The following is a 25,822-nucleotide window of genomic DNA, read 5'->3' as shown; positions in this document are numbered from 1 at the left end:
TCTGGGATGTGTGATTGTTAACCAGGTGATTGTTAACCTGGTGATTGTTAATCTGGGATGTGTGAGTGCTAACCTGGTGATGTGTGATTGTTAACCAGGTGATTGTTAACCAGGTGATTGTTAATCTGGGATGTGTGAGTGCTAACCTGGTGATGTGTGATTGTTACCCAGGTGATTGTTAACCTGGTGATTGTTAACCAGGTGATTTGTGATTGTTAACCAGGTGATTGTTAACCTGGTGATTGTTAATCTGGGATGTGTGAGTGCTAACCTGGTGATGTGTGATTGTTAACCTGGTGATTGTTAACCTGGTGATTTGTGATTGTTAACCAGGTGATTGTTAATCTGGGATGTGTGATTGTTAACCAGGTGATTGTTAACCAGGTGATTGTTAATCTGGGATGTGTGAGTGCTAACCTGGTGATGTGTGATTGTTACCCAGGTGATTGTTAACCTGGTGATTGTTAACCTGGTGATTTGTGATTGTTAACCAGGTGATTGTTAATCTGGGATGTGTGAGTGCTAACCTGGTGATGTGTGATTGTTAACCAGGTGATTGTTAACCAGGTGATTGTTAACCTGGTGATTTGTGATTGTTAACCAGGTGATTGTTAACCTGGTGATTTGTGATTGTTAACCAGGTGATTGTTAACCAGGTGATTGTTAACCTGGTGATTTGTGATTGTTAACCAGGTGATTGTTAACCCTGGCTCCAATTCTGTTGGAGTGTCCCTGGGTCTGAAACATTAAATTCTGATTTCTCTGCTCAATGTCTGTTTCAGTCCCCCCCCATGAGCTGGGTTTGTGGATATCGCTGTAATATTATAAGGGCCATTACTGCTCCTTTTATAAAAGTTACATGTTTGATCTTGTGGAGAGTTTTATTGGTTTTTCTGCCTTTGTTTGCTCCGCCCCTGGGGAGGGAGTACCCGGATGCAGCGCCAGTCTCAAAGATGGCCCCGGAGGCGGGTCGGACGCCGCCGGAAATGATGAAACAATAGCACGTGCTCTTGTCCTATATTTCCGGTTCCGCCCGGCAGCCATTTTCTCTTTTTCTGATACGGCGTCTCGCGCGGCGGTGAGTACAACAACAACCTCCGAATATAAATAACCCCCACCCCATCCCCCAGTACAACCGCTACCCCATTAATAACCCGCCCCTTGTCCCACGGAGAGAGCGCGCGCGGCGGTGACTACTACAACAACAACCACCGCCACCCCCTCTGAATATAGATAGCCCCCTTCACGGGGCCGATGGCGGACACGCGGGAGCGGCCTGTAATCTGGGCCTTTCCCGCGGCGCGTGACCCCCCCACCCCCCCCTGACCCGGGCACTGACCCCCCTCGCCCCCTGACCCAGGCACTGACCCCCCCCCCTCGCCCCCTGACCCAGGCACTGACCCCCCCCCCTCGCCCCCTGACCCAGGCACTGACCCCCCCCCCCCCCTCGCCCCCTGACCCGGGCACTGACCCCCCCCCCCTCGCCCCCTGACCCAGGCACTGACCCCCCCCCCCTCGCCCCCTGACCCAGGCACTGACCCCCCCCCCCCCCTCGCCCCCTGACCCGGGCACTGACCCCCCCCCCTCGCCCCCTGACCCGGGCACTGACCCCCCCCCTCACCCCTTGACCCGGGCACTGACCCCCCCCTCACCCTCTGACCCGGGCCCTGTGTGCCGCTGCCCCCCCCCCCCCTTACCCTTTGACCCTGACCCTGTGTCCCTGTTGCAGGCACGATGCAGATTTTTGTGAAGACTCTGACCGGGAAGACCATCACTTTGGAGGTGGAACCCAGTGACACAATCGAGAATGTGAAAGCCAAGATCCAGGATAAGGAGGGTGAGGGGTTTGGGGAGGAGATGTGTATCGGGGGGGGGGGGGGGCATTGGCACCAGCTCTGAGCAAGAAAGGACCTGTTTTAATGGAATGATCCTCATCTGAATTGTGCTGGGACCAGAGTCTTAATGAAGTGCATGAGTCGGGCTGGAGGTGGGTGGGGGTGTTCCTGTTATAGGGGGAAATTAGAAAACCTGAATGAAGGTGGGTAGGAGTGCAGAATTTGAGGTGGTTAAAATCTCAAATACCTACAGTGGTGTAGGGAAAGGGTTAGCAAACAAAGTACACTGGACAAATTAATGACAATGTGAAGAGGGATGGTTACTACAGGACTGAAAGCGTTATGTGAATGCATACAGTATAAGGTGTATGAGCTTGTGGTGCAGACTGAAATTGCCCATCAGGTATGATATGGTGGGCATCTCAGACGTGATTGCGAAGGGATCAGGATTGGGAGCTGAATATTAAAGGATGTACATCCTATCAAAAAGAAAGGCAGGTGGGTTGACGAGGTGGTGTTGCCTCTTTAAGAAATGAAATTAGATCATTGTAAAAAAACAAAATGTCAGGTGGCATAGAATCTGTGGGTAGAATTGAGGAACTGCATGGGTGAAAAAAAGCTATGGTTGGAGTTACATACAGGCCTCCAAGTAGTAGTTAAGAGCTGGAGCGTGAGATGAACAAATGTGAAGGGAAGGCAAAGTTAGTGATCATGGGGGATTTCAATATGCAGGTGGACTGGGAAAACTTGAGCAGCTTGTAGTGGAGCCCATTAGGGAACAACAATACTGGATTTAGTGTTGCACAATGAGGCTAACTTAATAAAGGAGCCTATGGTGAAGGAATCTTTAACAGGCAGTGATGGCCACCCTTGTGGTGCCTGGTTAGGTCTGCATCTTTGTCAGGTATGTGGAACAGTCCATCTTCTGCAGTTACACTGGCACTACCTGCCATCTGTTTCTCTGCCACATGATGACTGTATTGGTGCTATCTCGTGCTCCCACAGGAAGGTTGAACATGTCATCAACTTCACCAGCACCTTTCCCTCTGACCTCAAATTCACTTGGACCACTTTGGACACCTCCCTTCCCTTCCTGGACATCTCCATCTCTGGTGACCGACTAACCACAGACAGTTAATGCAAGCCCACCGACTACCACCTTCGCCACCCCTTATTCCCGATTACTCTGCCACATCTGTTCCCAGGATGACCAATTCCACTGTAGAAAATCCCAGGTGGTCTCCTTCCAAGATCACAATTTTCCTTCCCACATGGTTAACGATGCCCTCCAGCACACCACCACCACTTCCTACACTGCTGCCTTTGAACCCCACCCCTCCCAATAAGGACACCCCCACCCCCCGACATCGCATTATCCTCTGCAGTTTCTGTCACCTACAAACAGACCCTACCACCAGATATATTTTTACCTCTCTGCCTGTATCAGTGTTCTGAAGAGACCATTCCCTCCACAACTGCCTTGTCAGTTCCATGCCTGATTTCCAGTGCCTTCCCCTGCTATGCAAAAACCGTCACCCAGATCTCCTTTTTCATTGGGGGTAGACAGGATGCCTACTTGCACATTGTCTCAGAACATCTGAGACTCCTGTAGCAACCAACCCCACTGCCCTGTGGCTGAACACTTAATCTCTCTCCCCACCCCACCCATGTCCTGAGCTTCATCCATTGCCAAACGTTCTCCCCATTATCCCGGTCCCAAACCTCCAACTCTGCACTGTCGATCACCTTTCCCATCTATCTGCTCCATCCTTCCCTCTGACCTATCACCTTCTCCCTCACCTTCATCTACCTATTGCATTTTCAGCTAGCTTCCTACCGCAGCTGCCCCCCCCCCCCCCCCCCACTTTCCATTTCTCTCCACCCACTTGGCCCCATAAGCCCTTAAGCCTTATTCCCTTGGAGGGCTTATGCTTGAAACGTTGACTCCTGCTCCCCTGCTGCCAGGCTGTGCTTTTCCAGCACCACGCTCTTGACTGATCTCCAACATCTGCAGTCCTCACTCACTCCTAGTGATTGTAATATGATTGAATTTATTCTGCAGTTGGAGAAGATAAAGTCAGAGGTAGCAGTATTAGAGTTAAATAAAGGCAACTACAGAGGCATGAGGGAGGAGTGGATCGTATTGACTGGGCGAGGAGTCTAGCAGGACAGACTGTAACAGCAATGGCAGGGGTTTCTGGGAGTAATGCAGGAGACACAGCAAAGATCCATCCCAAGGGAAGAGAATGTGGCAACCATGGCTGACTGGGATGTCGGACATAGCATATAACATGGAAAGGGCAGTGGAAAACCAAAGGATTGGGAAGGTTATAAAGACTAATAGAGGGCAACAGAAGAAATAAGGAAGAAGATTAAATGAGGGTAAGCCAGCTGTAATATAAAGGAAGATTAAGGGTTTCTTTAGATATAAAGAGCAAGAAGTAAAAGTGGGCATTGGGCCACTGGAACATGAGGCTGGGGAGATAGTAGTGGGGAGCAAGGAAATGAATAATTACTTTCAGTCTTCACAGTGGGCGACACGAGTAAATCTCAAAAACCTGTGAGAGGACAAAGCTGAGTATGGTGGGCATCACCAGGGACAAGGTACTAGAAAAGCTGAATGGCCTGAAGGTGGATAAATCACTTGGACCAGACAAGCTGCACCCCAGAACATCACTGAAGAGGTAGTGGAGGCATTAGTGGTGATCTCTCGGGAATCGCTCGAAGCAGGGAAGGTTTTGGAGTAGTGGAAATTCCCTAATGTGACACTCTCTTTTGCCTTACTCCCTTTATAAACACAAAGATTATAAACAGATTATCCTAAGCTCTGGGTAAGATCCTGTAATCCATTGTGAAGGCTGGTGTTTCTCCATACTTGGAAGTGTATGGTAAAATAGGGTAAAGTTAGCATGGTTTCATCAAGGGGGAGGTCATGCCTGACAAATCTGCTAGAATTCTTTTGAGGAACTAACAAGCAGGTTAGACCGAGAGCCAATGGATGTTATCTACCTGTTTCAAGAAGGCCTTGGTCATGGTGACTGAGTAAGATTAGGGCCTGTGGTGTTAGAGGCAAGGTGCTGGGCATGGACTGGGCTGTCTGGCATGAAGCAGAGTGGGGATAAAAGGGTCTTTCTCAGGATGGCAGTGGTGTTCCACAAGGGTCAGTGTTGGAACTTTTCACTTTATACATGAGCATCTAGATGGAACTGAGGGCACTCTGGCTAAGTTTGTAGATTATACAAAGATAGGTAGACGGACAAGTAGCATTAAGGAAGCAGAGAGGCTGCAAAAGGTTCTGGACAGGTTAGTGGGCAATATGTTAGATGGAGTACAATGTGGGAAAGTGTGAGGGGCTCATGCACTTTGGTAGGAAGAATAGAGGCATGGACTATTTTTTCTAAATGGGAAGAATTCAGAAGTCTGATGTGCAAAGAGACTTGGGAGTTCTGGTCCAGGATTCTCTGCAGGTATACTTGCAAGTTCAGTCTGTAGTTAGGAAGGCAAATGCAATGATGGCATTTATTTGAGGACTTGAATGTAGAAGTGGGATTTACTTGAGACTCTGAAGGCTCTGGACAGACCCCATTTGGAGTATTGTGCACAGTTTTGGGTCCCGTATCTCAGGAAGGATGTGTTTTCAGAGGGAGGTTCATGGTGATGGTCCCAGGAATGAAAAGCTTCACCGATGAACATTTGAGGACTTTGAGTTTGTACAGAGATTTGAAGGATTTGGGTTGGGGGTGGGTGGAGGGAAGGGGGAAGGGGGTGGTGGTGTAGCAGTGTAGAATCTAATTGAAACATTCAGTATACAGAATGGCCTGAAGTGTGGATGTTGGGAAATCTCCCCATTGGTCGGTGAGACTAGGACCCAAGGGAAGATCCTTTAGAATGGAGATAAGGAGAAACTTCAGCCAGTGTGGTGAATCTATGGAATTCCTTACCACAGACAGCTGTGGAGGCCAGGTCATGGAGTACATTTAAGACTGAGATAGGTTCTTGAGTATCAAGGAGATCAAGGATTAGGGGGAGAAAGTAGGAGAATGGGGTTTGAGAAACCATAATTGAGCCTGTTCCATCATTCAATGGTCTGCCCTAATTTCTGCTGCTGTGTCTTATGGGATGTGTGACAGGTGGGGGTGGGGAGGGATGGTTGGGGAACAGGTGGGTTGGGGCACCTCTGGAGGTTTGTCTTTGGGGGTGAGGTACTGCAGCTTCATGCTGCTGATGCCCGTTTCCCCCCCCCCCCCCCTGATTATTGAGGGTGATTTGGGTATTGTGTGGGGGGTGGTGGAGACTGAGACTCACTGGTTTCCATCGCCTTCCTCAGGAAGGAGAAGCAAAACACACTCTCCAGAATAAAACTGAAGCTGCAAAGTGTTAAAGTGAAGATGGTGTACAGTGAGTCAGACATTTACAAGATTGTTGATTTGAGCTCATTAGTGTATAACACTGTAGCTCAAGGGACATTACCCTCTCGCAGCCAGAATTAAACCTGCCTGGTTGGGAGCCATAAGATAAACAGCCAGGTTGGTCTGGGATTTAAAGATGTTAATTGAGGATGTCAAACTGAGGGAAGAACAGGATGTGAATAACTGAGGTTAACAAAGGGAACCTGAATGTTTTAAAGGGGTAGTGAATTTGTCAATGACCTGGATTTTATTGGGATGTTTGTGCATTTGGTCATTAACCCCATGTTTGTGTAGGGATCCCCCCGGATCAGCAGCGTTTAATCTTCGCTGGGAAGCAACTGGAGGATGGCCGCACCCTGTCTGATTACAACATCCAGAAAGGTAAGTTCACCAGGGAGATCCCCTCCAATTAGGGGCTGTGGCTATTGGGTTCAGCTTGACAGCACAATGTTAGTTTTATCTGACTCCATTGACATTGCTTAAATTTCCATTTAGAGTCCACTCTCCATCTGGTGCTGCGTCTGAGAGGTGGTGTTTTGGACCCGTCCCTCCGCATTCTCGCTCAGAAATATAACTGTGACAAGATGATCTGCCGCAAGTGAGTAGCTGGAGTTATTTGCTCAGTGGTGTGGCCCTCTAAAATCCAGATGGTGACTTCATTGACTGACTAATCCCCTAAAGACTTTTCCACTTGTGGGTGAATTCTGATTTCAGTCTGTACAATTCTCACTGTTCAGAAAATATTCAGTTGCCTATTATAAAAACAAAAATGGTCTTAGAGCACAAACAGACCCTTCAGTCCGACTCTGCCATGCCAGCCAGGTTTCCCAAACAAGTCTCATTTGCTTGTTTGTTCCATATCCCTCTAAACCTTACCGTTCATGCACCTGTCTAAATGTCTTTAAACTGAACCTGCATTTCCCACTTTCTCTGCACGGTTCATATGAATGAACTGCCAATGTGGAAAACATTGCCAGAGGTTTCTTTAAATTTTCCCCCTCACCTTAAACCTGCGCCCCCTAGATTTGAACTCTCCTGCCCCTGGGGAAAAGACCTTTTACTGTTCACCTTATATCACTCATAAGGTGACCTCTATAAGGTCACCCCTCAACCCCTTATACTCCACTAGAAAAAGTCCCAGCCTATTCAGCTCACCTTATCACACAAATCCTCCAGTCTTGGTGACGTGCTTGTCCATCTATTCTACACCCTTTCCTATTGAATATGGAGATCATGAAACAAAACAGCAGGAAGTGAGAGTAACTCGGGTGCTTTGAGCTCAATATGACTCAAATTAGTTAAATATGGCAAACTTCAAATGTGCAGTCAGACCTTAGTATCTGCATTTCCGAGTTTGCCTTTTGTTTTTCAGTATCCTTCATTTGCCCAGGCTGAAATTGAGGGAGATCAAAAATGTCCCTCCCCAATCTCATTTAATTTCTGACAGACATTTGAATTGGAAATCATATACTGTTGATAATCAGTACAGATCAAGGTTGCAGAAGGGGCAGTGGGAAAAGAATTTCTGCACAGAAAAATGGATTGTTTTGTTTTAAAACCAGAGGTCCCAGATTATGTGGAAGCTAAAATCTGAAGTAGCAGAAGGGAAGGATCTAGCAGTACAAAGTCACCAGTCAAAGATGTGCTGCCAGTTAATGAAAGCTGTAGGCTTTAGTTTGGGAGAAACAACTACTCAGTGAGGAATGTAACAGGCTAAGATTTTCTGCTTTAAATCTTTAACTGTCTGCTTTTCCCCCTATCCCAAACAGGTGCTATGCACGCCTCCACCCTCGTGCATCAAATTGTCGTAAAAAGAAATGTGGCCACACAAACAACCTGCGCCCTAAGAAGAAGCTGAAGTAACTGTTGGGGCAGTTGGTGTCCTCGGCATGTTTTGTGTTTGAGCTAAATCTCCAATAAAAGTGTGCGTTGCATCACACTCAGTTGTTGTATCTTTGTGCATCAGTGTGACTGGGAGGGTGAGGAAGGAGGGTGTTGAGGTGTGGGGGCTCTGGGCTATTTAGAATAAAAATTTCATGAGGCTGTTTTAACTAAATTGATTTTGTTACAATCCAAAACTGAGGCAAGTGACAACTAGGTTAATATAGAGTCAGAGGTACAGCATGGAAACAGACCCTTTGGTCCAACCCATCCATGCTAACCAGATATCCCAACCCAATCTCGTCCTACCTGCCAGCACCCGGCCTGTATCCCTCCAAACCCTTCCTACTCATATACCCATCCAAATGCCTCTTTAAATGTTGCAATTGTACCAGCCTCCTCCACTTCCTCTGGCAGCTCATTCCATACACATACCACCCTCTGTGTGAAGTTGCCCCTTAGGTCTCTCTTATATCTTCCCCTCACCCTAAACCTATGCCCTCTAGTTCTGGATTCCTCGACCCCAGGGAAAAGACTGTTTATCCTATCCATGCCCCTCATAATTTTGTAAACCTCTATAAGGTCAACCCTCAGCCTCTGACGCTCCAGGGGAAACAGCCCCAGCCTGTTCAGCCTCTCCCTGTAGCTCAAATCCTCCCAACTCCGGCAACATCCTTGTAAATCTTTTCTGATAGGAAGGAGACCAGAATTGCATGCAATATTCCAACAGTGGCCTAACCAATGTCCTGTACAGTTGCAACATGACCTCTGAACTCCTGTACTCAATACTCTGACCAATAAAGGAAAGCATACCAAACACCGCCTTCACTATCCTATCGACCTGCGACTCCACTTTCAAGGAGCTATGAACCTGCACTCCAAGGTCTCTTTGTTCAGCAACACTCCCTAGGACCTTACCATTAAGTGTATAAGTCCTGCTAAGATTTGATTTCCCAAAATGCAGCACCTCACATTTATCTGAATTAAACGCCATCTGCCACTTCTCAGCCCATTGGCCCATCTGGTCCAGATCCTGTTGTAATCTGATGTAACCCTCTTCACTGTCCACTACACCTCCAATTTTGGTGTCATCTGCAAACTTACTGACTAGTTCTTATGCTCTCGTCCAAATCATTTATGTAAATGATGAAAAGTAGAGGGCCCAGCACCGATCCTTGTGGCACTCCACTGGTCACAGGCCTCCAGTCTGAAAAACAAACCTCCACCACCCTCTGTCTTCTACCTTTGAGTTAATTTTGTGTCCAGATGGCTAGTTCTCCCTGTATTCCATGAGATCTAACCTTGCTAATCAGTCTCCCATGGGGAACCTTGTCGAATGCCTTACTGAAATCCATATAGATATATCTACTGCTGTGCCCTCATCAATCTTTTTTTACTTAAAAAAAACTCAATCAAGTTTGAGACATGATTTCCCACGCATAAAGCCATGTTGACTATCCCGAATCAGTCCTTGCCTTTCCAAATACATGTATATCCTGTCCCTCAGGATTCCCTCCAACAACTTGCCCACCACCGAGGTCAGGCTCACCGGTCTATAGTTCCCTGGCTTGTCTTTACTGCCCTTCTTAAACAGTGGCACCACGTTTGCCAACCTCCAGTCTTCTGGCACCTCACTAGTGACTATCGATGATACAAATATCTCAGTAAGAGGCCCAGCAATCACTTCTGTAGCTTCCCACAGAGTTTTTGGGTGCACCTGATCAGGTCCTGGGGATTTATCCATCTTTCACCATTTCAAGGCATCCAGCACTACTTCTGCTGTAATATGGGCATTTTGCAAGATGTCACCATCTATTTTCCTGCCTGTAAACCGATTGAAGACTGTTCCCTTTAATCCTAGTGCAAAGCTGATGGATAATTTAAGGTTCCATTTTAATTGAAATCTGATTGGTTCCCAGTTTTATGAAAATATCACAATTCATTAGCAAGAAATGAGATGTGGAAACTATCAGCTTCTCAAATATTTTAACCAAGAGAATTGCAGTCTTACATTTTGTTTCACAAACCCAGGGTATCATGAGAAAGTGTGTCCAGGCAGGGTTGTTTGTTAACAGTCAGCACAAACTCCAGCTCTGCACAGCCAGACTTTGCAGCATTAAAGGCAATTAAGCCCCCTCAAATGTTCTCATAATCAATATTGTTCATATCTTTCCCTGGTTAAAAATTGTCCAATTCATCATGGGGATAGCTCCCTGACCAGCAACTCCTCCATCCTTCCAGTTTCAGTTGCATACCCAATCCACAGCTTTGTGGGGTAATTGCCCGAATGACCTAGCTTGGATTTTGATGTGATTCTCCTTCAGTAGATTCCCACCAGCAGATGCTGCTTTTCTTTATTGAAGTCTTGACTCTTTAATGGTGAGGCAGATTTGTGGCAAAGAAAAATCAAGGAAAAGGAAATCCTATGGTCTAGAATTAGTAGTATACGATTGAACTTTACAACATTGATCAGTACAGACCTTGTCGAGGGGATCAGTGACCAGGATGCATAATGTTGAGGCAAGAGATAGAAGGTTTAGAAGAGACACGAGGGGAAAAAACTTCTCCCCACCAGAGGGTGCTAGAGGCAGGAGCCATCAACAATTAAGTATTTAGATGGTGCACTTTGGCTGTCAAGGTATATGAGGCTGTGGGCCAAATGCTGGGAAATGAGATTACAATTGCTTTTGAACGGCATGGAATCTAAAGGGCCTTTTTCCTGTTATGTAAGTCTGCAACAGTGACTGGTTGTGATCTGGGATGTGCTCCCTGAAATGGTAGGGTCAAAAGGTTTAACTTCCAAAAGGGCTGATGTTACTCTGGCAGATGATGCACTTAAAACTGCAGAAGCATTTAAGAAAATCCAATTGAAGTTTCAAAAGAGTAGAAAGGTTTTGAATCTGATGAGCCGGTACGTCCCACAATAATTCTTATGGTTTCTGGTTAGAAAGCACTTGGTAATTCCTAGACACTAGTCTCGAGAGTGAAATTCCCTGAGGAAACTTCTCCTTGAGCTGAGAAGGAAAACTACACTGGCTGGTGACCTGGCTGGGATGTGCTGTTGCTCTGAATGAGACTCTGAGCTGACTTTCCAGAACTTGTTTCATTTCTCAAGGTAGAGATTGCAGTTCTCAGTTTATCTCTGAACTCCTCAGAGATGTAATAGTAGATGAATGGATCAATGCAGTTATTGAAGGTGCTGAGCACTTGGCAGATCATGGTGTAAGCATAAGTGTCACTGTTGCGTGTGTTGGACTGGGCTAACAAGATCACGTGAAATGGAGTAAGGCACAGCAGGAATACTAGCAGAACTAACAGTGTGACCTTTATCGCTCGGGCATATTGCTTGCCATTTGACACCAGTGTGGCAATGACTGACACATAGCAAAAGACAGTGATTAAACAGGGAATTGCAAAACCTAAAACCACCTGACAAGCAGTGTAATAGAAGTAGTAACCAGACAGTGCCTCGTCTGGGAGTGCATCATTGCACGTGGTGATATTGAGTGTGTGGATCCGATAAGCCTGCTGGTTGATGTAAAAAGGCAGCAGACCAAGAATGACCAGGAGCCAGACTGTGGCACTGACGCAATATGCAGAGCGTGTCCTCCGGACTTCCTTTGAGAGGAAGGGATGTACAACAGCCAGGTACCGGTCAACACTGATGCAAGTTAGGAATAGAATGGAACTGTAGATATTCCCATAGAACAGCACAGTGCAGGCCCGACACAGCAGCTCTCCAAAGGGCCAGTTGTTTCCCAGTAGATAATAGGAAACTCTGAAAGGAAGGGAAAGGGTCAGGAGGAGGTCAGCCAATGCCAGGTTCAACAGGAAGATGGTAGAGGGCAGCTTTTTAATTCGAGTGAGCAGGACCCAGAGAGCCAGGGCATTGGCTGGAAGGCCAATGCTGAGCACCAAGAGATAAAGGCAGGGTAGCAGGACTGTGGTGAGTGCACTTTTCAGGTACATTGGAGTTGAATCATTGAAGGTGTTGATTGTTTTGTTTTGCTTCTGAATGATGGGGAATCTTCGGTTGCCACTTGCATCTTTCTTCCTTATGCATTCTGTGATTTAAGCAAGAAAACATGTTACCAACAATGAGGATAGATTACAAGGGGAAAGATTGACAGGCCCTGGTCTACACTTTGTTTCATTGAGAATTGATAAGACAGAAGAGTTTAAAATGTGGACATGAGATCAGAATCTCCTCAATGGCAGCAGAGTGTACCCACTGACGTGAGTGTGCATCAGTGGAAAGGGAGCAGCTTTTAGCAACTCAACTGTTTCATCTGATCAGCAAACCTCTTGGGAATAAGATGGGGAGGTTGGACAAGAGAGCATCAGGGCTGGAGTCAGAGTCCTACAGCATGGAAACAAACCCTTTGGTCCAATCAGTCCATGCCGAACATAAACTAAACTAGTTCTACTGCCTGTGCTAGGCCCAAAGCCTTCCAAATGTTTCTTACTCATATACTTCTCTAAATGTCTTTTAAGCACCGTAACGGTACTCACATCTGCCACTTTCTCTGGAAGTTTAGACCAGCATGGTGGTGGAAAGGCACAGCAGTTCAGGCAGCATCCAACGAGCAGCGAAATCGACGTTTCGGGCAAAAGCCCAAGTATACAATGTCTACCTCTCTGTCCTCCATCAATCTCCTTGGTTACTTCCTCAAAAAAATTGAATCAAGTTTGTGAGATACAATTTCTCACACACAACCGTGCTAATAATCATTCCTCACTTCTCCAAATACATATAAATCCTAGCTTTCAGAATCACTTCTAACAACCTACCCACCACTGAAGTCAGACTCATGGGTCTATAGTTTCCAGGCTTCTCCTTACATCTGTTTTCGAACAAAGGCACAATGTCAGCCACTCTGCAGTCATTTGGCACCTCACCTGTAGTTATAGATGATACAAATATTTCTACAAGGGGCCCCACAATTTTCTTCCTAACTTGGAGGGCCAGCAGAGTGAGTGTCAGAAGTGTGGGGGGGGGGGGGGGTGATGAGTGTCAGCTTAGCAGGACACAGTCACCTGCAGGTCCAAGCCTGCCTACCAGTTCAATGTGTGCCCTACCAGAGGGTAAGACTTCAATCATCCCCTTCCCTGATGATCTTGACTTGGGAAAAAGTGAGGACTGCCGATGCTGGAGATCAGAACTGAAAATGTGTTGCTGGAAAAGCGCAGCAGGTCAGGCAGCATCAAAGGAGCAGGAGAATTGACGTTTCGGGCATGAGCCCTTCTTCAGGAATGAGAAGAGTGTGCCAAGCAGGCTAAGATAAAAGGTAGGGAGGAGGGACTTGGAGGAGAGGCGTTGGAAATGCGATAGGTGGAAGGAGGTTAAGGTGAGGGTGATAGGCCAGAGTGGGGGTGGGGGCGGAGAGGTCAGGAAGAAGATTGCAGGTTAGGAAGGTGGTGCTGAGTTCGAGGGTTGGGACTGAGACAAGGTGGGGGGAGGGGAAATGAGGAAACTGGAGAAATCTGAGTTCATCCCTTGTGGTTGGAGTGTTCCTAGGCGGAAGTAGGCCCCAAGATCTTGACTTGGGGCCACATTTGTCTCTTCCTTGTAAGGCCATTAGACTTTGGAGCAGAAGTTAAGCCATTCAGCCCATCGAGTCTGCTCCGCCATTCAATCATGGCTGGTAAATTTATCAATCTCATTCTCCCACTTCCCCCCCCCCCCCCCCGTAACCTTTGATCCCCTTGATACTCAAGAACTTATCTATCTCCGCCTTAAATATACTCGATGGCCTGGCCTCCACAGCCTTCTGTAGCAGTGAATTCCATTTTTAACCACTCCGGGTGAAGACATTTATCCTTATCTGTGTTCCAAAATGTCTTCCCTTTACTCTAAGTTTCTCCTACCAAAGGAAACATCTTTCTAACAACTACTCTGTCCAGGCCATTCAGCATTCTGTAAGTTATCATCCCCCTCATCTTTCTAAACTCCATCAAATTTCGACCCACAGTTCCTCAAACATTCCTCATATGTGTAAGTTTTTCATTCCTGGCACCATTCTCATGAACCTCCTCTGAACACACTCCAGGACCAGTACATCCTTCCTGAGATTTGGGCCTGAAAACTGTGCACAACACTCCAAATGTGGTCTGACCAGAGCCTTATAGACCCTCAGAAGTACATCCCTGCTTTTATATTCAAGTCCCCACAGTATTGTAGTCTGTTCCTTAACCTGAAAAGGAAGAAAGAAGTTTGACTTGTTAGCTCTGATGCCTGGAATTTTTCAATGTACAATTTTTATGAATGATCCCCCTAAGCTATAAATTTATTGTTTTTGTAATTGTTTTTCACCAACAATTCATGTTCACTGTTTTGACAACTCTTAGTTTTCTGAAATTTGCAACCAGCATCTGAAGTGAAATCTGAAAACATAGTCCCTGTGTGTATACGGTCCGTGTGTGTATACAGTGCGTATGGTCTCTGTGCGCAGAAACAGTCCCTTCTGTGAGTATAGTCCATGTGCGTATACGGTCCCTGTGTGAGTACAGTCCCTGTGTCTATATAGTCATAGAGCTATACCCTCTGTGTGTTCGGTCCCTGGGTGAAGAGACTGGCCAAGCTTGATCCACAGATTACATCATAGAAACTACCCAAGACTCCTGTGATAACATCAAACCCACCACCCCCATGGCCCAGAAGGACAAGGGCAGCAAATACATGGGAATATCACCGTCTACAAGTTCCCCTCCAATCCACTCACCATCCTGACTTGGAAATATATCGCCGTTCCTTCAGTGTCACTGGGCCAAAATCCTGGAATTCCCTCCCTCAGGGCAATATGGGTTAACTCACATCATGTGGGCTGCAATGGTTCAAGAAGGCTGCTCACCCCACCTTCTCAAGGGGTAACTAGGGACGGGCAGTAATTGCTAATCCATCCAACGATGCCAATGTCCCCCGAGTGAATTTTCAACGCACAGTCCCTCTGCCTAATCGAGAGTTTAATGATAAATGAAACACAGATAGGAAAAAGGAAGGACAGAGGAACATTTACAGGGAGTAAGGTTAGTGTATGGAATGGTGTACAGAGCAGGTGGCCGTAACACCAAGTGTTATTGTGTTACAAGATAGAAAGTTCAATTTTCCCAACAAATGGAATTCCAGGATTTTAGAAATTGACTGGATTAGCCAAAACATTTCAAGTTTGAATCTGTCGGACAATAAGGAAATGTGAAACAGAGAAAATAAAATGATGATCCATGTCGCTGAGCATTTGGCTTTACTTTAGGGTGAGGCTGATGGGAATGTACAGCCCAGGGCAATATCACCGAGATCATCTTGTTGAATTTGTTCACAAATGAAAATGACAAACCTCCAACACGTTTTAAACACAAGTTAAAGCTCCCTTCACATCGTCTTTACTAATCCAGTACAATTGCCAGAATATTGTCACGTCCACTGGCTTTCAGCCATTTCATGATATGTGGAGTGAATCGAATTGGCTGAAGGTGGTGTCTGTGATGCTGGGAACCACTGGAGATGGCCGAGATAGATCATCTAGTCATCACTTCAGGTTGGACATTATTGCAATGTTTTAGCCTTATCTTTTACACTGAGACACTAGGATCTATAATCATTGGGATGGGAATATTTTTGGACCCTCTACCTCCAGTTAATCATTTAATTGCCCATCACTATTTATTTGTTTGCAGAGTTGAAAGTGGTGTTCCCCAGGGATTGATGTTTGGACCCCTGCTTTTTCTAAATTAGATAAATTAATTGGAGACAGGTGTTTAGGGCAAAATCCTTAAACATGCAGATGGTTCTAAACTATGGAGAATTGTGGATTGTGATGAGAATGCTGAGTGACTTCAGAGGGACATTGACAGGTTGGCCAAATGGACAGACACCTGGCAGATGAAACAATGTAGGGAAATGTGAGGGAATGCATTTTGTTGGAAGAAACACAGAGAGGTCATACAGGCCTCAATGGGACAACTCTGAGGGGAGTACAGGAGCAGAGGGACCTCAGGGTTCGTGTGGATGATTCTCAAAGGTGGCCAACAAATTGAAACAGTTGTTAAGAATGCTTTTTGGATCCTTAGGTTTATAAATAGGGGCATAGAATATAAAAGAAAGGAAGTGATGCTACACCTCTACAAATTATTGGTCAGATCACATTTGGAGCATTGTGTTCAGTTCTGAGCACTTTCCTTAAGAAAGCTTGTTAAAGCCCTGGAGAGTGTTCAAAGGAGATTTACTGGAATGATCCCAGGAATGAGAAAAGATTAGAGAGATTGGACTTATTTTCCTTGGAGCAGAGAAGATGAAGAGGTGACCTTATTGAGGTGTTCAAAATGATGAACAATTTTAACAGGATAAAGAAGGATATTCTGTTTCCACTAGTTGGTATATCGGTAATTAGGGCTCACAACTTCAAGATTGTCAACAAGAAAGCTAGGAGTGAGATGAGGAGAAACATCTTTACTCAGAGAGTTGTTAGGATTTGGAATGCACTGCCTGGGAGAGGGGTGGAGGAGGTTTCAAAACAGAGTTTATTTGAAAGGGGTGAAGTTAGACAGCGATTGAGAGTGCTGGAGAATGGGATTAGCTGTGTACTCTTTCAGGGGCCGGTACAGACACAATGAGTCAAATGGCCTTCTGTACTGTAAAGTTATATCTAAAATTCTACTCAGATCCATGGGATTGCTTAGCCCTATACATGCATATTGCTGCCATTAGCAGATGTAGGACAGTAAGCCCTGGAGTGGATGGTGGCATACAAATTAACTTAGGATAAAGGAAATCTCTTGAATGGTGTTACCGTCATTGAATCCCCCACCATCAACATCCTGAGAGTTACATTGACCAGAAACCTAATTGGATTTGCCACATAAACACAGTGGCTACAACAGCAGGTCAGAGGCTGGGAATACTGCGGCAAGTAACTCACCTCCTGACTCCCCAAAGCCTGTCCATCATCTACAAGGCACAAGTCCACCAGGGAGTGTCGTCGTTGGTGGGTAAATTGTTGGAGGGGATTCTGTGGGACAGGATTTACATGTATTTGGAAAAGCAAGAACTGATTAGGGATAGTCAGCAAGGCTTTGTGTATGGAAAATCATGTCTCACAAACTTGATTGAGTTTTTTGAGGAAGTAACAAAGACGATTGATGAGGGCAGAGTGGTAGATGTGATCTATATGGACTTCAGTAAGGCGTTCGACAAGGTTCCCCATGGGAGACTGGTTAGCAAGGTTAGATCTCATGGAATACAGGGAGAACTAGCCATTTGGATACAAAATTAACTCAAAGGTAGAAGACAGAGGGTGGTGGTGGAGGGTTGTTTTCAGGCTGGAGGCCTGTGACCAGTGGAGTGTCACAAGGATCGGTGCTGGGTCCAGTACTTTTCGCCATTTATATAAATGATTTGGTTGTGAACATAGGGGGTGCAGTTAATAAGTTTGCTGATGATACCAAACTTGGAAGTGTAGTGGACAGCAAAGAAGGTTAGCTCAGAATATAACGGGATCCTGATCAGATGGGCCAATGGGATGAGGAGTGGCAGATGGAGTTTAGTTTAGATAAATACGAGGTGCTGCATTTTGGAAAGGCAAATCAGGGCAGGACTTATACACTTAATGGTCAGGTCCTCGGGAGTGTCGCTGAACAAAGAGACCTTGGAGTGTAGGTTCATAGTTCTTTGAAAGTGGTGTCGCAGGTAGATAGGATAGTGACGAAGGTGTTTGGTATGCTTGCCTTTACCAGTCAGTGCATTGAGTTTGGACATGGGTGAGGCCACTTTTGGAATACTGTGTGCAATTCTGGTCTCCCGGCTTTAGGAAGGATATTGTGAAACTTGAAAGAGTTCAGAAATGATTTACAAGGATTTACTGGGGTTGGAGGATTTGAGCATTAGGGAGAGGCTGAATAGACTAGGGCTGTATACCCTGGAGAGTCAGAGGCTGAGTGGTGACATTACAGAGGTTTATGGAAACGTGAGGGGCATGAGTAGTGTGAATGGTCAAGTTCTTTTCCCTAAATGGTAGGGGAGTCCAAAACTAGAGAGCATTGGTTTAAGGTGACAGGGGAAAGATCAAAGAGGGACCTAAGGGGCAAAATTTTCACACAGAGGGTGGTGCATGTATGTAATGAGCTACCAGAGGAAGTGGTGAAGGCTGGAACAATTACAACATTTAGAACATAGAGCATATAAAAATAGAACATTATAGTGCAGTACAGGGCCTCAATGTTGCACCAACCTGTGTAACCAATTTGAAGCCCATCTCTCCGACACTATTCCGTTTTCATCCATATGTTTATCCAATGCCCATTTAAATGCCCTTAAAGTTGGCAAGTCTACTATTGTTGCAGGGCAGGGCATTCCACGCCCCTACTACTCTCTAAGTAAAGAAACTACCTCTGACATCTGTCCTATATCTATCACTCCTCAATTTAAAGCTATGTCCCCTCGTGTTAGCCATCATCATCTGAGGGAAAAGGCTCTCCCTGTCCACCCTATCTAACCCTCTGATTATCTTATATGTCTCTATTAAGTCACCTCTCAACCTTCTTCTCTCTAATGAAAACAGCCTCAAGTCCCTCAGCGTTTCCTCATAAGACCTTCCCTCCATATCAGGCAACATCCAGTAAATCTCCTCTGAACCCTTTCCAAAGTTTCCACATCCTTCCTATAATGCAATGACCAGAACTGTTTGCAATACTCTAAGTGTGCCTGCAGGATGACCTCATGGCTCTGAAACTCAATCCCTCTATCAATAAAAGCACACCATATACCTTCTTAACAACCCTATCAACCTGGGTGTCAATTTTCAGGGATCTATATACATGGACACCGAGATCTCTCTGCTCATCCACACTACAAAGGATTTTATTACTAGCTTTGATTTAGAGATGCCAGTGTTGGACTAGGGTGTCCAAAGTTAAAAATTACACAACACTAGGTTATAGTCCAACAGGTTTATTTGGAAGCACTAGCTTTCGGAGCGTCGCTCCTTCATCAGGTGGTTGTGAAGGACACAATTATAAGACACAGAATTTATAACAAAAGTTTACAGTGTGATGTAACTGAAACTATACATTGAAAAATACCTTGATTGTTTGTTGAGTCTCTCATCTGTTAGAATGACCATGATAGTTTCACTTCTTTCATGTGTAAATCACAAAACTTTTTTTAAAAGTTACATTCTCAGGTTAACTGTAATAATTGGTGTCAGCCAGACAATATGTTGAAGGTGTTAGCCCCCTGTGTTCCCTGTCTGTGTCATAATGTTTAGACAGATTCTTATCTAAAAAGTGAGCTAACAGAGTCTTACATGGATTCATGCAGTTTTTGAGCAAAGTACAATGTAACTCTGCAAGTACAAGTTCACCTCACAGACATATATGTATATGTGTGCATGTGGGTCTGTGTGTGCACACATATGCAGCTCTGCAGCTTACCTATGTCTCTTTGTAACCTAAAACATCCTTCAGCAGTATTCACAACTCCATCGACCTTAGTGTCATCTGCAAATTTATGAACCCACCCTTCTACACCCCCATCCAGGTCATTTATAAAAATGACAAACAGTAGTGCTCCAAAAACAAATCCTTGTGGTACACCACTAGTCACTGAACTCCAAGATGAACAATTCCTATCAATCACCACCCTCTGTCTTCTTTCAGCTAGCCAACTTCTGATTCAAACCGCTAAATCACCCTCAATCCCATGCCTCTGTATTTTGTTCCATAGCCTACCATGGGGAACCTTATCAAATGCTTTACTGAAATCCATATCCACCACATCAACTGTTTTACCCTCATTCACCAGTTTGGTCACGTTCTCAAAGAACTCAGTAAGGTTAGTGAGGCACAACCTACCCTTCACAAAACCGTGTTGACTATCCCTAATCAGCTTATTCCTTTCTAGATGATTATAAACCCTATTTCTTATTACCTTTTCCAACACTTTACCAACAACTGAAGTAAAGCTCATGGGTCTACTGTTATCAGGGTTGTCTCGACTCCCCTTCTTGAACAAGGGGACAACATTTGCTATCCTCCAGTCTCCTGGCACTATTCCTGTCGACAATGATAACAAAGATCAAAGCCAAAGGCTCTGCAATCTCCTCCCTGGCTTCCCAGAAAGTCCAAGGATAAATCCCATCTGGCCCAGGGGACCTATTTATTTTCACATTTTCCAAAATTGCTAACATCTCCTCCTTGTGAATCTGAATCCCATCTAATCTAGTAGCCTGTAAATCCATATTCTCCTCAATAACATTGTTTTTTCCCTGGGTGAATACTGATGAAAAATATTCATTTAGTGCTTCCCCTGTCTCCTCAGACCTCCACGCACAGCTTCCCACTCCTGTCCTTGATTGGCCCTAATCTTACTCTTGTCATCCTTTTATTCCTGTTATACCGACAGAAAGGCATCTGGATGGGTATATGAATAGGAAGGGGTTAGAGGGATATGGGCCAAGTGCTGGCAAATGGGACTAGACTAATTTAGGATATCTGGTCAGCATGGATGGAGTTGGACTGGAGGGTCTGTTTCCGCTGTACATCTTGATGACTCTAAGTCAGGAGTGTTATGGAATACTCCCCACTTGCCTGGATGGGTGTGGATCCAACAACATTCAAGAAGCCATCCAGGATAAAGCAGCCCGCCTGATTGGTACCACAACCACAAACATCCACACCCTTCACCACCAACGCTCAGTAGCAGCAGTAAATGGTACAAGTTGTACTGCAAACATTCACCAAACATGCTCAGATAGCACCTTCCAAACCCATGACCACTTCCATTTGGAAGGACAAGGACAGCAGACACCTGGGAACACCACCCTCTGTAAGTTCCCCTCCAAGACCCTCACCATTCTGACTTGGAAACATATCACCATTCCTTCAGTATCGCTGGGTCAAAATCCTGGAATTCCCTCCCTAAAGGCATTGTGGGTCAACCTACAGCACATGGACTGCCACGATTCAAGAGGCAGGTCATCCCCACCTTCTCAAGGGCAATTAGGGAAGGGGAATAACTGCTGGCCCAGTCAGCGACACCCACATCCCATAAGTGAATGAAAAAACCTCATTGAATTCTGGAACAGATTTGAGGAGCTGAATCATCTCCTGTTGCCAAGTGAAAGGTCATATGATTCTGGTAAGGCTGCGACATAGTGACTGTTTTTGTGGAGAATGTCACAAGACCCTATTTGCACTGAGTTCCTCTTTGCTGACATCCGCAGTCAGCAGGGGATGGTGGACTGCAGCTGCTTCCTGGACGGAGAGCTCCTCATCGAGCTGATGTGGAGCTCAGACTAGGGACAACTTTCAGTTCCACAACCACCTTTTACCACAGTGATCATTTAACTGCTCAGAATGAAATATTACTGACAATTAAAGGACTGTTTTTAATATTGCTACTCCTGTCAGATAAGTGACCAAGTGACAGTATCTGTTCGGAACTTTCTGTGGATCAATTATTTTAATAATGTCTATTTTCCGAGCTCTCTCATGTTTCCATGACTCACACAAAGTAATAACATAAATTCAAACCTCATCATAAAAAGACAAAAGACTCTAGATTTGATATTCTAAATAAAATAGCAACAGAATAGTTCATATCAAATTATTCATCTGTATGGAATTTCTCAACATTGATACTGGAGATGGAACATTCTGGATCAAGTGACTTGGACTTTGACTGTTGGAATTACACATCTCCACAATGTAACTTTTATTGATTAAGAAGTTGCAAGAATAGTTCACAGATCTTTCTTGAAACAAAAATCTTTTCTTTACCTTTGGTACCTTCGGTGGCAAAGCAGTTTGTAAAACAACTGACCAGAACAAACAATACGATTATTCGTAGAGACTTCATTTTCAGGGTCCAGTACCTGTTGTTCAAGCTGCGTCTGTGACAGAGATCTGGAGGCAATGAGTCTGTAACTCAGTTCAAAACCACAACTCTGCACATGCCACAGCCTTTTGAGCAACTCATCAAAGAGGTCAGACCAAAACTCAACAAACATTTGCTGTCATGGGTATTCCCAAAACAAAAAAGATCGATTTGTATAAAGTCTAGAGTCATACATCACAGAAACAGGCTCTTCGGTCCAACCAATTCATGCCGACCATAATCCCAAACTAAACCAGTCCCACCCCCTGTGCGTAGACCCTATCCCTCCAAACCTTTCCTCTTCATGAACTTATCCAAATGTCTTTTAAACATTGTAACTGTACTCATATCCATCACTTCCTCTGGAAGTTCATCCTACTCACAAACTACTCTTTGTGTAAAAAAAATTGCCTCTCCTGTCTTTTTAAAATCTTTCTCCTCCTACCTTAAAGATATATCCCCCAGTCTTGAAATGCCCCACCGTAGGGAAAAGACAAACGCTATGCACCTTGTCTAACCCTCTCATGATTTTATAAACCTCTCTAATGTCACCCCTCAACCTCCTACATCCCAGCCCTATACAGCCTCTCCTTAAACTCAAAACCTCCATTCCAGGAACATTGTGGTAAACCTTTTCTGAATCCTCTCTAATTTAATAATATTCTTCCTATAGCTCTTGGGACTTTTTCAAATTATACAGTTCATCTCTTTCTATAAACTTTGGATAATTAACTTGATTTCAAGAAGCTTACATTTCAAAAGATTATTCTGAGTCATTGGCATTGCAGAGTATAAAGTGTTCATTGCAAATTTCTGAAGAATAGACTTGCACCAAATTAAAGGATTGTCTGGCTTTGAGATGTGTGGAGCAGTCTGACTGTAACAGCCTTCAGCAAGATGGCTGCAGGTAGAGAAATTCTCAGTCTCTGCCTATCGAGAGTCGCCAAAGGCTCAAATCCAGGAACAGAAGTCCATAATATTTAGAAGCTGGAGCCAGCCATTTGTCACCTTGAATCTGTTCCAATATTCACTACAATCATGGCTGATCCTCTACATGATCTTCACCTTGCTATTCAGCTCCACATCCCTTGATTCCCCGAGACTAAAGATCCACTAAATGATCCTGAACGTCCAGTTGCTGCTACTTTAACACTCTGCCCTGTTCCTAGGCCAACATCTCAGGCTCAGGGTCACTGCAGTGCTCCAGTGAAGCTAAGTGCAAGTGGGAGGAACACCACTTTGTTTTCTGCTTAGAGACCCTGCAACCTTCTGACCCAATATTAAGTTTAATAATTTTAGTTCTGAGGTAGGGTCACTCATCTGAAAATATTAACTTTGATTTCTCTCCAGCGATGGTGGCACAGTGGTTAGCACTGCTGCCTCACAGCACCAGGGTCCCAGGTTCGATTCCAGCCTCGGGCGACTGTCTGTGTGGAGTTTGCACATTCTCCCCGTGTCTGCGTGGGTTTCCTCCGGGTGCTCCGGTTTCCTCCCACAGGCCAAAGATTAGGTGAGGTGAATTGGCCGTGCTAAATGTAGGGGAATGGGTCTGGGTGGGTTGCTCTTCGGAGGGTCAGTGTGGACTTGTTGGGCCGTAGGGCCTATTTCCACACTATAGGGAATCTAATCTCATGCTGCCAGACCTGCTGAACCTTTCCATCAGTTTCTATTTTTGTTTCAATAATTTTAAGGCTGAGCACCTTCTTCGATGTTGTTAGCCCAACTCCCACAAACCAAGTCCTGCCATCACATGGGCTGCTCCCACAATCAATCCATTGTCAGCCCCTAATAGTCCCCATTCTGACCTTTATTCACTCCTTTGTCTGTCCAAATGCTATTCTGTCTCTGGGCTCTATCTTGACCTATACTTTCCTTCTCTCTGTCTCCCCCCTACCTTTAGCAAACCTTTCCTAGCTACCATCCATCCTGAAGGAGTATCACCAGACTCAAAACATTAACTGTTTTTCTCTCACCACAGATGCTTCCAGACCTGCTGAGTTTCTCCAGCAATTTCTGTTTTGATCCACTGAGCTCTGTCAGATAAAAATCAATGACTGAGCATCTCTGCAGCAGAAAAATCCAAAGTCCCTTTGAGATGGTACAGGAGCATTGACACATTTCTGCAGTGCACCTTGTAGATGGTGCACACTGCTGCTCCTGAGCATTGGTGGTGGTGGAGGGAGTGGATGCATAAGACCATAAGACCATAAGACATAGGAGTGGAAGTAAGGCCATTCGGCCCATCGAGTCCACTCCGCCATTCAATCATGGCTGATGCGCATTTCAGCTCCACTTGCCAGCGTTCTCCCCGTAGCCCTTAATTCCTCTAGACAACAAGAACCTATCAATCTCGGCCTTGAAGACATTTAGCGTCCCGGCTTCCACTGCACTCCGTGGCAATGAATTCCACAGGCCCACCACTCTCTGGCTGAAGAAATGTCTCCGCATTTCCATTCTGAAATGACCCCCTCTAATTTTAAGGCTGTGTCCACGGGTCCTAGTCTCCTCGCCTAACAGAAACAATTTTCTAGCATCCACCTTTTCAAAGCCATGTATTATTTTGTACGTCTCTATTAGATCTCCCCTTAATCTTCTAAACTCCAACGAATACAATCCCAGTATCCTCAGCCGTTCCTCATATGCTAGACCTGTCATTCCAGGGATCATCCGTGTGAATCTCCGCTGGACACGCTCCAGTGCCAGTATGTCCTTCCTGAGGTGTGGGGACCAAAACTGGACACAGTACTCCAAATGGGGCCTAACCAGAGCTTTATAAAGTCTTAGTAGTACATCTCTGCTTTTATATTCCAACCCTCTTGAGATAAGAGACAACATTGCATTCGCTTTCTTAATCACAGACTCAACCTGCATGTTTACCTTTAGAGAATCCTCGACTAGCACTCCCAGATCCCTTTGTGCTTTGGCTTTATTAAGTTTCTCACCATTTAGAAAGTAGTCCATTCCTATATTCTTTTTGCCAAAGTGCAAGACCTCGCACTTGCTCACGTTAAATTCCATCAGCCATTTCCTGGACCACTCTCCCAACCTGTCTAGATCCTTCTGTAGCCTCCCCACTTCCTCAGTACTACCTGCCTGTCCACCTAACTTTGTATCATCGGCAAACTTCGCTAGAATGCCCCCGGTTCCCTCATCCAAATCATTAATATATAATGCGAACAGCTGTGGCCCCAGCACCGAACCCTGCGGGACACCGCTCGTCACCGGCTGCCATTCTGAAAAAGAACCTTTTATCCCAACTCTCTGCCTTCTGTTAGATAGCCAATCCTCAATCCATCCCAGCAGCTCACCTCGAACACCATGGGCCCTCACCTTGCTCAGCAGTCTCCCGTGTGGCACCTTATCAAAGGCCTTTTGAAAGTCCAGATAGACCACATCCACTGGGTTCCCCTGGTCTAACCTACTTGTTACCTCTTCAAAAAATTCCAACAGGTTTGTCAGGCATGACCTCCCTTTACTAAATCCATGTTGACTTGTTCTAATCAGACTCTGCTCATCCAAGAATTTAGAAACCTCATCCTTAATGATGGATTCTAGAATTTTACCAACAACCGAGGTTAAGCTGATTGGCCTATAATTTTCCATCTTTTGCCTTGATCCTTTCTTGAACAAGGGGGTTACTACAGCCATCTTCCAATCATCCGGGACCTTTCCTGACTCCAGTGACTCTTGAAAGATCTCAACCAATGCCTCTGCTATTTCCTCAGCAACCTCTCTCAGAACTCTAGGGTGTATCCCATCGGGGCCAGGAGATTTATCAATTTTAAGACTTTTTAACTTTTCTAGCACTATCTCTTTCGTAATGGCAACCA

The 25,822-nt window shown here is 45.3% G+C and overlaps 2 protein-coding genes across 5 annotated transcripts; one reads left to right on the top strand and one right to left on the bottom strand.

Moving 5' to 3' along the window:
- The first annotated feature begins 971 nt into the window (after positions 1–971).
- uba52 (ubiquitin A-52 residue ribosomal protein fusion product 1) lies at positions 972–8,183 on the top strand. 2 transcript variants are annotated; one of them, XM_072594495.1, is made up of 5 exons: positions 972–1,078; positions 1,730–1,837; positions 6,539–6,625; positions 6,740–6,842; positions 8,014–8,183. In XM_072594495.1, exons 2-5 carry the CDS (start codon positions 1,735–1,737, stop codon positions 8,105–8,107), a joined length of 387 nt encoding a protein of 128 aa, XP_072450596.1. In that variant the 5' UTR covers positions 972–1,078; positions 1,730–1,734; the 3' UTR covers positions 8,108–8,183. The 2 variants fall into 2 exon arrangements, with proteins under 2 accessions (XP_072450596.1, XP_072450597.1); XM_072594496.1 differs by lacking the exon at positions 972–1,078 and adding an exon at positions 1,171–1,189.
- Positions 8,184–10,131: 1,948 nt separating this feature from the next.
- Positions 10,132–22,016, bottom strand: LOC140494830 (proteinase-activated receptor 2-like). Of its 3 annotated transcripts, none has more exons than XM_072594494.1 (2): positions 21,991–22,016; positions 10,132–12,189 (listed from the first exon to the last, which is right to left on the bottom strand). In XM_072594494.1, exon 2 carries the CDS (start codon positions 12,092–12,094, stop codon positions 11,153–11,155), a length of 942 nt encoding a protein of 313 aa, XP_072450595.1. In that variant the 5' UTR covers positions 12,095–12,189; positions 21,991–22,016; the 3' UTR covers positions 10,132–11,152. The 3 variants fall into 3 exon arrangements, with proteins under 3 accessions (XP_072450595.1, XP_072450592.1, XP_072450594.1); XM_072594491.1 differs by having other exon boundaries at positions 21,896–22,011; XM_072594493.1 differs by lacking the exon at positions 21,991–22,016 and adding an exon at positions 12,638–12,784.
- Between the last annotated feature and the right edge of the window lie 3,806 nt (positions 22,017–25,822).

This window comes from Chiloscyllium punctatum, chromosome 24 (genome assembly GCF_047496795.1).
Source record: "Chiloscyllium punctatum isolate Juve2018m chromosome 24, sChiPun1.3, whole genome shotgun sequence".
Taxonomy (NCBI): Eukaryota; Metazoa; Chordata; class Chondrichthyes; order Orectolobiformes; family Hemiscylliidae; genus Chiloscyllium; species Chiloscyllium punctatum.
Note: the sequence above shows the minus strand (reverse complement) of the source record. Positions and strands in the feature narration are given on the sequence as shown.